This window comes from Chrysochloris asiatica, unplaced genomic scaffold (genome assembly GCF_000296735.1).
Source record: "Chrysochloris asiatica unplaced genomic scaffold, ChrAsi1.0 scaffold00139, whole genome shotgun sequence".
Classification (NCBI taxonomy): Eukaryota; Metazoa; Chordata; class Mammalia; order Afrosoricida; family Chrysochloridae; genus Chrysochloris; species Chrysochloris asiatica.
In genome coordinates this window covers 3,137,365-3,149,822 of record NW_006408657.1, presented here as the reverse complement: position 1 = coordinate 3,149,822, position 12,458 = coordinate 3,137,365, and the positions used below count along the sequence as shown (strand labels likewise).

The 12,458-nt window shown below is 38.4% G+C and overlaps 1 protein-coding gene across 2 annotated transcripts in view; it reads left to right on the top strand.

Moving 5' to 3' along the window:
• Window positions 1-12,458, top strand: part of LOC102838260 (dystrophin-like) — a 3,237,302-nt gene that overhangs the window by 719,250 nt on the left and 2,505,594 nt on the right. For both annotated transcript variants that reach the window (XM_006870143.1, XM_006870144.1), the window contains exons 3-4: window positions 549-641; window positions 5,571-5,648. In XM_006870143.1, coding sequence (XP_006870205.1) covers window positions 549-641; window positions 5,571-5,648 — 171 coding nt within the window. The remainder of the gene's footprint in view (window positions 1-548; window positions 642-5,570; window positions 5,649-12,458) is intronic.

The following is a 12,458-nucleotide window of genomic DNA, read 5'->3' as shown; positions in this document are numbered from 1 at the left end:
CCAAAGGGTATACCCTTCAAGCCTCACCCCCCCCCCCCCCCCCCTCCCCCCCTCCCCCCCCCAGCCCGGTCATCAGTACACAGTCTCTCTCCCTCTCTGGATCTCAAGTCCCCAGCTGTTCCATCTCTTCACGTCATTGTCTCTGCCTCCATTTCAGGCATCACTGCTTCACTGGGTAGGTTCTCGCACTCTGCTCTTCTCCATTGATGGTCCTAAGGACCTCCGCTCCTATACTGAAAAGTTAATCACTCCGTCCCTGCTATGAAATGTCTACCTTTACATTTCCAACCTTGAGGGTCTTCTTTTGCACTGACCTCTGATTTACCAAGCATGATGTCCTTCTCCATGGAGTTTATCCTGACAATACTTCTAATGTATGTGAGACAAGTCTCCCCATCCTCACTTTTAAGGCACATTCTTGTTGTACTTCTTCCATGATAGATTTGTTTGTTTTTATGGCAGTCCTTGACATAGTGAATATGCTATATTCTTGATATATTATGTATCATTGAAGAGCATGAACATTGGAACTCTGCTTTGTCTTACAGTTTGGGAAGCAGCATATAGACAACCTCTTCAGTGACCTGCAGGATGGGAGACGCCTCCTAGACCTCCTGGAAGACCTGACTGGCCAAAAACTGGTGCGTGAGTACATTTCCAGAAAAGTTAACATTAAACATAGAACTTCAAGACAGACACAAACTCAGCACAATTTTGTAAGGTAGAGCTGTTGCTTTTAAGTGTCGTAGAGTCACATTTGATTCATGTTATTGGTAAGTGCCATTAAGTCAGTGCTCATATAGGATTCCCGAGGAGCAGCTGGTGAGTTTGAACCACCAATGTTGTGGTTCAAACCGACCTTGCCATCCACTGCTTATCCTATAGTGTCACACCAGAACTCCAGGTTTTCATTCATTGAAACCCTGTGTAGACTTTCTAAGGAACAGCTGGTGGGTTTGAATCGCTAACCTTGCGGTTTGCAATCCCGTACTTATCCTACAGTGCCACAGCAGGAATCCAAGATAGAGAACATGTCATTAATTTACTAACTGATGATTTAACTAGTAGTATAGGATTCACTCCTTAATAAAACAGTCTCACAATATTATTTTTTTCTTGGCATTGTCTATCATATACAGAACAGCAGGTTGAACATTTGCAGTATAATCATACGAGCAGGCTTCAAAAAGTTCATAGAAAAATGTTATATGCTACTATTCCATTATATTCAGGAGCTTTTTAAAGCCTTCTCATAATTTTCTGTTTAATGGATATTATTTGATTGTACTATCTGGTATCTTTCTTATTAAGTACTTTCTTTTAATAGTTTTTATACAAAATGACTTTTCAGAATTTTCTTAACACTCTCATGTGTTTTTGCAATTATTTTACAATGGGCCTGTGGGTTGCAGAATGAAGCATCGACATTTTAAGCTAAAACACAATAGCATTTGTGATGAATGTGGGACTCCCCTTTGAGAACTATTATTCCTTATGACTTCTGTGTGATCCTGTGAGGTAGTGCTGATTGTTACAGAGTTCTAGATCAATAACATCCTGGATGAATCAGAGTACAGTTGACTGAGGTCTCACCATGGGGGGAAATAGCTCCCGGATGTAGGTCTTCTGCCTGGACTAATCTAATTCTTAGATTGCTATGATTTTTGAATGTGGTGCTAAGGCCCCCAATTTCTATAGTCACAGCCACCCATCTAGCAAGTGACTCTTTTCAATTTATATTGCTTCTTACTGAAACTATCCCAAGCACACAGTCTCTCTCTCACACACACACACTGATTTTTTTAGATAAAATGCAAAGTACAATCGGCATAAGGAACCCTGCCCAACTGGCTCTGCAGGAGAAAGATCTAGTGATTTCTTTTCATAAAGATTACAGCCTATGAAACACTATGAGATAGTTCAACTCTGTCATATATGGTTACCGTGAGTCTGAATTGACTCAAAAGCACATCGCAACATAGTTAGCCTTGTCATTGTTATTGTTAAGTGCCATTGAGTTTGTTCTGACCCATAACGACCTTGTATAGGATTTTTAAGGAATGGTTGGTGAGTTTAAACCACTGACCTTGCTGTTCAGTGTTCAAACCTAGTTTTATTAAACAAAAGCGCCACACCAGGACTCCAGTTAATATTGGAAGCTGCTAAAAGTTTCAATCAAAACAGTGTCTTTCAAGGAGACTTGTCGGGACAGTTAAATTCAAGCCAGAGTGTTCAGCTCAGAAGGTTAAGGCGATTGATTTTGCAAATCCAAAGCAGTAATCTTGAAGGATTTCCACAAATGACACAGGACGATCATTAATGCTTATTATAAAGAAGTTTTAGGAAAATGGAAAACTACATTGGTGAGAAAAAAGGCAGGAAAATTGTGCCAAGGAAGATTTTTTTTTATATAAATCACAATGTGCCTGCTCATTCTTTGAGGTACAAAGGCCTTCCTACAAGAATTTTGTTGGGAAATCATACTGTATAGCCGTAGTCTTGCCTGTTAAGGCTTATTTTTGTTCCCCGAACTCAAACAGCATTAGAAAAGAACATGATTTGAGTCCCTTAAGGATGCCAAACTGCCATTTTCATGTGGTGTAAATTGAAGACCATAGACCGCATTCTTAAGGGAAGGGTTAGAGAGATAGAAACACCTTCAGAAATACAGAGACCTTGATGGAGGATATGTTGAGAAACAGTAGCTTTAACATTTTGATATTTTTGTTAAATGAAGGTTTATATAAATTTGTACCCTCATACACCTCTCCACATATATGCATATGTAAATATGCATATACACACAACACAAACACACGCCATCCCAGTATCATTCCAGTATTACTAAATGCAAACGTCCTAGAACCTTGCAAGTGTTTATGAAAGTTCTTGCTGGTGCTTATGTGTTCCACATCCTAGCCTGACCCTCTGCACCTGACCGTGGTCTCTTCTGCAGCCTTTTGCTTCTTGTCATTGCATAAGTACTTTTCTCTGCTCAGGTAATTCTTTCTGGTCACTTCATGAACCCAGACAAGTCTCCTCCATCACACTAAGCAATTCTGTCAAGGCTGACAAAGTCCATATAGGTTCAAGGTTTTAAATAATGAATTACAGGGGAAAAAAAATAGAAAAGAAAACAATCAAGACCTTGAGTTATTTATTGGTGTAGATGGGTAGCTCAAATGAACTCAACATGTACCAGACCACGATGATACCATGGATTATAACATAGCCATGGTACTCATGAGGCCAGGTGGTTTGGGAAACCACCAAACATTCATAGAATCAAGTACATGCTCCATCAAATAAAATATTGCTGCTAAGAAAATCTGTGAGCTGTTTCTTCTCCCCATTATGGATCAGTCAGTCACTGTCTGGGGTCCTCCCCACTCTCACAAAGCAGAATCACTTCCCTCATAAATGCTCCCAAGTCTAGAGATTGGCTGTTACTCCTAAAAGTTTCTTCAGAGATATACCCTGGACTCTCAGATAGCTTTACATTCTACTTGGAATCCTCAACATTTGGATTGCTGTCTCAGGGCATCCCCAAAGTTAACCGAGAATCCTTTTTCTTACATCTATAGAGTTTAAATTGCTCTCCAAATGGGTTTTAATATGGGCCGATTCTAGCTTCCTTATTAGGATCAGAAAATGCAGCTTAAAAAAAAAAAAGTATTTATGTAATCAATATAAAGAAAAACAAGCATATGTACACACGAACATTTTATATTTGATTTTGAAGCTCAAGTAAATGTTCCTAAACTGTCACTGAAAAGATTATTCAACTGCCTCATATGGAGTCCATGTAGTACTGTGGGCTAAACAATGGACTGCTAGCCACAAAGTTTGCAGTTCAAACCCACCAGCCACACTGCGAGAGAAAGATGAGGCTGTCTGCTCCCATAAAGATTAGTCTCCAAAACCCTATGAAGTGGTTCTACTCTGTCCTATAGTGTCCATCTGAGTTGGAATCTACTAGATGGAAGTGGGTTTCTAAGAGCAAACTGTGGCTTCTGTCTTAATATTAGTCAGGAGAATGGCTTAAGGAGTTTCCTTAACTTCAAATTCCCAAAATTACCATTGGACCGGTTATTGTAGAAACTGTACATGGACAACAGGATTCTTTCTCCGGTGCTTTTCTTTTGTTCTAATGTTCTGCTTTTCAATGGACCTTCTTTCTCTATGTGGTGGAAGTGAGGAATAAACCAAAATGTAAACCTGTAACTTTTTGATACTGTTAGAGGAAACATTTCTAGGTGATAAACAATGGAGAGACCTCTTTGACAGTTTGTGCTTAAGGTTATAGGAAATAATAGGATCAATATAGCAGTACTATTTGATAAAGGGTAAATAAAATAAATGAAATTATAAAGGAATAAGTATCACAGGTATCCTAGTTCTTGCTGCCTTTGTTGTTGATAAGTGTCGTCAAGTTGCTTCCGATTCATAGTGACCCTGTAGAAGTTTTCTGAAGAGTGGCTGATGGATTTGAACTGCTTGACCTTTCAGTTCTAAAACTCCAGAAGCAAATAAAGGGGAGTCATTGTATATTGTAATGAAGTATGAATATATCACTTTAAAAGTACAGGAGATGATAGGGATTTTGGGTCTTTGAATGAGATTTTCAGCCTCAGTTTTGGAGAAGGATGAAACTATCATTCACAATAATCATTTTCTTTCACCTAATTTTGGTGTAGATAAGCACTTGTATGCTTGTTTTGAACCATAAGGTCAGTGGCTCAAATCCACTAGCAGCTCCTAAGAAACCTGAATAGGGTTGCTATGAGTTAGAACTGACTCGATGATGCGTACCAACAATAATTTTGCATTACACCATTTTGCCAGACATGAAACTCGTTTAAACGTCCCTAAGGAGCTCTGGTAGCATATTGGTTATAAATTGGGCTGCTAACCTCAGGGTTAGCAGTTCAAAACTACCAGCTCTTCCACAGGAGTTAGATGAGGCTTTCTCCTCCCGTAAAGATGTACAGTCTTGGAAACTCTGTACAGGTTCGCTATGAGTCAGAACTGACTACATGGCACATAACAACAACAACAAGAGGTTTGAACTTACGTTGCTTATCTATTTTGCTAACACATGTACTTCTTTATCCTACACATGCCAATATTTCCTTGATTAGTGGTCTAGCTATAATTCTAAACCAGGCTCTATAATGAAGGATAGACCATAATGAAAAAAATCTTTGTTGGTCAGTACTGTTAAGTCGGTTCCAACACCTAGTGACTCTGTATAGGGTTTCTGAGGAGCAGCTGGTATGTTTGAACTGCCAACCGTGTAGAAAGCAGTCTAGTGTTTATTCTACAGTACCACATCTGGACTCCTTAGTCTATCATCTTTATTGAGGAGTAATTGGCTCTTACTAAGAAAGTACTATGATAAATACAATTGGCTCAAAGTCCTCAGCTTCATTAGATGACTTCTTCACACAATCTGTGTTCTCTAAAAATATTTAAGCTTAGAAGTGAAAATTTTAAATAGTTTCATTTCTAAAAGTAGCTGACTAGTCTCTCTGCTGTGTAATAAACACCTTTTTTCATCTTGTTTTCAGCCAAAAGAAAAAGGATCCACAAGAGTTCATGCCCTGAACAATGTCAACAAGGCGCTGCAGGTTTTGCAGAAAAATAACGTACGTAGTTGACTTGGATAGCATCTCCTCTCCATGAGGAGACAGCATGCTGAGTATCTGAGGGAGGGTTCTGGCTTGGAATTCATAGACAGCATCTTAGGTTTTTGTGATAATCAAAACAGTTATTATTAAGAACACATGTGCTATATTCCATGTGTGTCTGCTTAAGGCTCATGTGACTGAGAAATTGACAATGTACAACCATAGTGGGTAGGGAAGGAAAGGCTCGATTTAGTCCTGACAGACAACTTCCTAGTGTTTTTAGATTTTACCTAATACAGTTCTATTTGATGAACATTTTAAACCTGCTACGATTTCAGTTCTTCATAACTAAGCTCTGTGCAACAAATGGATTTTAAACAAAATAATCAAAACAACAATACAGCTGCCATTGAGTTAACTCTGACTATGAAAATACCAGGTTTGTCAGTAATACGGTGGTTTTGTGTGTGTATGTGTGTATGACAGTAGATCGCTAGGCCGTTATTTTGAGGTGCCTATGTGTGGACTCAAACCCCCAAATTTTTGGTTAGCTGCTGAGCACATTATTTCTTTCCACTCTGGTAGCGTAGTGGTTATGAATCGGGCTGCGAACCTTAAGGTCAGTGGCTCGAAACTACTAGCCGCTCCGCGGGAGAAAGATGAGGCTTTCTACTCCCGTAAAGATTTACACCCTCGGAAACCCTGTACAGGGTCGCTATGGGTCGGAACCGACTCGACGGCACTTAACAACAACAACAACATACTGTGTACGATTTTTTATGTCCTGGTGTGGTACTGTGGGCTAATTTGTCAGACTGTGAAGTTGTTTGAACTGCATTGTCAGTGGTTTAACCTCACCAGCTGTTCCTAGGAAACCCTATACAGGGTTGCTATGGGTTGGAATGGACTCAACGGCACTTCACAACAACAACAATATGTGGACTCAAACCCCTAAATTTTTGGTTAAGTGCTGAGAATGTTATTTCTTTCCACTATACTGTATATGATTTTTTATGTGATAGGTATGTTCAAACAAGAGGAAAACAAAGTTTAATATGTTATATTAAAGACTATATCTAAACAAGTAGATAATTTTCTTTTAAAAATCAGTTTTCCAAATTCAGGGAATTTGTTTCTGTTTTGTTGTTGTTGTTGTTTTGCTTTAGTTTAGCTGTTGTTGTTGATACATGCACCTTGCAGGTGGTTTCCAACCCAGAGCAACCCTATGCACACCAGAAAGAAACACAGCCTGGTCCTTTTATATTCTCACAATTGTCATTGTGTTTTAGTACATTGGTGCTGCTCCTATGTCTGTCCATCTCAATTGTGGTCCTTGTCTTTTTATGTAGTTTAACTAGATGAAAGCATATGTGTGGCTTGTGAAGAAGTAAACAATTATTCTAAACAAAAAGGCAAGTAACAGTGGCTATAATCTCAGAGTGACTTTGAAACTCTCCCTCTCCATCATGGCCTTAGAATCAGTCTTCGTTTCTTATTAACTTCTTCCAACCTTCCTAATCGACCAGTAGATTTACCAGACACTTTTAGTAGTTTCCTAATTACATTACATCTTTTTCCAAGGACAAATTCAAATAAACTGTTCTTAAAATAACCATAAATGGTGATCGATTAGCAATATCGTATACTCCATTGTAATAGTGCCAGGAAGAGAACATCACTCAAGTTGTGCAAATGAAGGTTCTGCAGTACTTCGCTGATTTTATTAACTTCGTGTCCTTATCATATATGACTTATGAACATTATTTAACAGAAATGCTACAATGTTATATATTCTGTATATTGTTTTGATATTTTTGGATTCGAGAAACTATATTTATATGTGTATATCTGTGTGTGTGTGTGTGTATATATATAGTTAGATTTAGATAGTCAATAAATGACTTGATTCATTACCATTCAGATAGACTCTGAAACAATCATCATTATTTAAAGTTATGAAATAGTTTAAAAGATATTTATCACTTACACAAAGAAAAATGCTTTTAAAACACAAATTTTAAAGGATACATACAGGCAAGGAAAAGTCAGAGAATAATTATATTAGGTAAATTTGATGAAATTGAACTCCCTCCAATGATAAAATGTCACTTTAAATAATAGGTTTTTAGATATTCTACAAAATAGTGGTTATACCAGTTAATACCACTATTATTCAAATTAATGTGCCAACCACTAGAACCAGTGATGACGAAAATGAAGAATTCTACCAACTTCTTCAGTATAAATTTGATCAAACATGCAAGCAAAATTTACTGATAATTACTGGTGATTCCAATGCAATGGTTGACAATAGAGAAGATAATGTTGTTGTTAAGTGTCATCGAGTCGATTCCAACTCATAGCAACCCTGTATATGGTTTCCAAGGAGAAGTTGGTGAGCTTGAACCACCTACCTTGCAGTTCAAAAAATTTTGCAGTCTGATGCATTAGCCCACAGTGCCACACCAGAAGGATTAATAATTGGAAAATATGGCCTTACAGAAAAAAATGAGACTGGCAACCACATAGCAGAATTTTACAAGACTAATGAATTATTAATTGCAAATATTTTTTTCAACAACATAAACAAATGACTATGCACACTGACCTCACCAGGTGAAAGACTCAGAAATCAAAGTGACTACCTTTGTGGGAAGAAACGATGGAGAAACTTAATATCATAAGCCAACACAAGACCAAGGTCACACTGTGGAAAAGATTATCTATTGTTCATATGCAAGTTCAGGCTGAAGCTGAATAAAATTAAAACAAATCCAGGAGAGCCAATAATTTTACTGTGAACATTTCCCACCTGAATTTAAAGATCATGACAAGAACAGATTGGATGAATTAGACACTAATGACTGAAGACCAGAAGAGTTGTGGGATGACATCAAGAACATCATACAAAAAGAAAGCAAGGCGTCATGAAGAAGACAAGAAAGAAGAGAAGACCAAATAGTTGTCAGAAGAGAATCTGAAACTTGCTTTCCAGCATAGAGATGGGAAAGTCAATGGATGAAATGAGGAGGTAAAAGAGCTGAACAAAATTTTCATAGGGAATTTTGAGAAGATGGAGCCAATTATAATAACGAAATGCACAAAGACCTGGAGTTAGAAAATTAAAAGGGAGTAATATACCCAGCATTCCTCAAGATGAAAACACTGAAGAAAAAATTCAAGCTTCAATTTGAAATATTGAAGGATTCTATGGGCAAAATACTTAATGATGAAGGAAACACTGAAAGAAGATGGAAGGGATATATAGAGTTGCTGTACCAAAAAGAAATGGTCAGTGTTCAACCATTTCAAGAAGTGGCAGATGATCAAGAGTTAATGGCTCTGAAAGAAGAAATTCAAGGTATTATTGAGGCATTGGCAAAGAACAAGGCTATAGGAATTCATAGAATACAAATTTTAGTCTTTCAACAAACTGTTGCAGCACTTCAAGTATTCACTCATCTTTGCCCAGAAATTTGGAAGACAGCTTAACTGGCCAACTGATTGGAAGAGATATATATTTGTGCCCATTGCAAAGAGAGGTGACCCATGGGAATATGGAAATCAATAAAATATTATTAATATCCTATGCAAGTCAAATTTTGTTAAAGGCAACTCAAAAACATCTGCAATAAATAATACATTGTCAGGGAACCGATTTAGCTTCAAACCAGATTCACACAAGGTCATTGAATGAAGGATATCCTTGCTAACAACAAATGGATCTTGGGTGAAAGCAGAGAATACCAGGAAAATGTTTACCTGTGATTTATTAACTTTGCAAATCTTTTGACTGTGTGGATCATGACAAGCTGTGTATAACATTGTGAAGAATGGGTATATGAGCACACATAACTGTGCTCATGAGGAAAATGTAAATAGACAAAGGTGCAGTTGTTTGAACTGAATGGTTTCATATCAGGAAAGGTGTGTGCCAAGGTTGTATTGTTTCACCATACTTATTCAATCTGTATTCTGAGGAAATAATCCAACAAGCAGGAGTATATGAAAAAGAAGATTGCATTAGGATTGGAGGTGACTCATTAACACCATGTGTTATATATTTTGCTGTGTTATGAGGGATATCATTACTGATGTATGATGGATCTTGGATGAAAGCAGGGAATATCAGTAAGATATATCTGTGCTTTATTGACTATGGAAAGGCTTTCGCTTGTGTGGATCATGGAAAGCTATGGACAACAGAGAGAAGGATGAGTATTCCAGAACACTTTATTGTGTTCATGAGGAATCTGTACCTGTACTGAGAGGCAGTTAGAACAGAACATGGGAACACTGAATGGCTTAAAATTAAGAAAGGTGTGCGACAAGGTTGTATTCTTTCACCATTCTTATTCAACCTGTATGTTGAGCAAATAATACGAGAAGCTGGGTTGTATGAAGAAAAACGTGGCACCAGGATTGTAGTAAGACTCATTAACAACCTGCGATATGCAGATGATACAACCTTGCTTGATGAAAGTGAAGAGGAGTTAAAATATTTACTGATGAAAATCAAAGACCACAGCCTTTTCATCTCAATGTAAAGAAAGCAAAATTTGTCACCTGTGGACCAATCAGCAACATTCTTATCAATGGAGAAAAGATTAAAGTTGTCAAGGACTTCATTCTTCTTGGATCAATTATCAACACTCATGGAAGCAGCAGTCAAGAAATCAAAGGACAAATTGTATTAGGCAAATCTTCTGCACAAGACCTTTTTAAAGTGTTGAAGAGCAAAGATGTCAGTTTAAGGACTGAGGTGTGCTTGACCCAAGACATGGACTTTTCAATAATCTCATATGCATGCGAAAGCTGGACAGTGAATAAGGAAGAACATAGAAGACTTGATGCTTTTGAGTTGTGGTGTTGGAGGAGAATATTGAAAGTGCCATGGGCTGTCAAAAGAACCAACAGATCCATTTTGGAAGAAGTGCAGCCACAGTGCTCCTTGCAGGCCAAGATGGCCAAACTTCATCTCTCATACTTCAGATATATTGTCGGGAGAGACCAGTTGCTGGAGAAGGATCTCATGTTTGGTAAGGGGGAGGGTCAGAGAAAAAGAAGAAGACCCCCAACAAGATGGATTGGCCAAGTGGCAGCATCAATGGACTCAACTATGGTAACAGTAGTGAGTGTGGCCCAGGATCAGGCAGTGTTTCGTTCTGCTGTGCATAAGGTCGCAATGAATCTGTATCAACTCGATGGTACCTAACAACAACAATATGTAGCACTTGTCTGCAAACCCTAAGGTTAACAGTGCAAACCCAGTAGGTGCTCCTTAAAACCCTATATAAAGATGAATGTAAAGCTGATGTTCTTCTATGTAAACTATCATTCCATTCACAATCAAAACTTAAATAATAATAAAATAAACCTACATAGCATTGCTATGAGTCAGAGGAGGCTGGATGACACTTAAAAACTATTCAGATGATACAACTTTACTTGTTGAAAGTGAAAAGGTCTTAAAATATTAACTTAGGGAGACCAAAGACCACAACTTTTAATATGGGCTGCACCTCAATGTAAAGAAAACAAACATCTTCACTACTTGAACAATAAATATCATGATAAATGAAGGAAAGATTGAAATTGTCAGAGACTTAATTTTGCTTGGATCCCCTAGTGACACTTACGGCATCAGCAGTGAAGAAATCCAATGCCATATTTCATTAGACATTAGACAAATCTGCTCTCCAAAACCTCTTTAGAGTGTCCAAGAGCAAAGATGTCAGTGTGAGCATTAAGGTTCACCAACCCAAGCAGTGCTACTTTCAATAGCCTCAAATGCATGTGAAAGTTGGACAATGAATAAGAAAGATTGCTGAAGAATTAATTCATTTGAGTTGTGGTACTGGAGACTATTAAAAGTACCATGGACTTCCTGTTGTCAGGGGCAGAGCAGAGTCAGGTAGGACAGGATCTGTGAGGGAGGGACTGAAAATCCAGAGACACGGCTCTCACGAAACTGCACCAGAGCTCTGGATCTAACAGAAAGGTCTGGGCATCAGTTTCCTGCAACCACAAGTGGAAAAATCACAATATAAAGGAAAACATTACATTTTAGAAATCGGCTCAGCCTCTGCTGCCATCCCGCCCTGGTGTAAGTCTGAGTGTGTGACTACAGACAGACCAGCACAGGGAACCTGCTCTAAAAGCGGCAAAGTGACATTTGCAAAAGGAGGTGTGGAGTGATTCTACAAGTATTTTTCCTCCTCTTTCCTGTTGTGCCTTCTTTGGCCAGCACTGATGCCTTCAGGGGGATGGGTGCGCACCCCCTAGAAAGTCCAGCATTGATACTACAGGTTTCACATGGCACAGATAGAAAGATCCCCACCAGTCCAAGGACAAATCCTTTGGCTGCTCCTTTTGATTTCTGCCAGTGTGTCCCAGCCCTAAAGTTAACTTGTGTGGAACAATTAACCCCTGCCTACCAGGAAAGAAAAAAAGCAGGTTTGGCCTGACAGACAGCATATGGACAAACTGTAAAAACAATCTTTCTCCCACTAACTTCTCAATATCTATCTGTGCACCTCTAAAGTAGTGACTAAGGGAGGGTCTTGAGTGAGTGGACACCCCAACCCATTACTGGAGTCTTGTACGGTACGCAAATACACAATTATATTTTTGTTTCAAAGTGAAGGTTCTTGTCTCTGCTTTTATATTGCTTCTATTTTGGGGCGTTTTGATCACATGGTTTTCCTGGCAGTGGGAGCTTTTTCTCCCTACATTACCTAAGAAGAGACAGCAATCATGGCTATATTGCCAAACTACGAGCATACTCCATAATATTCCACCATTGAGACAAGAACCAATAACAGCTTC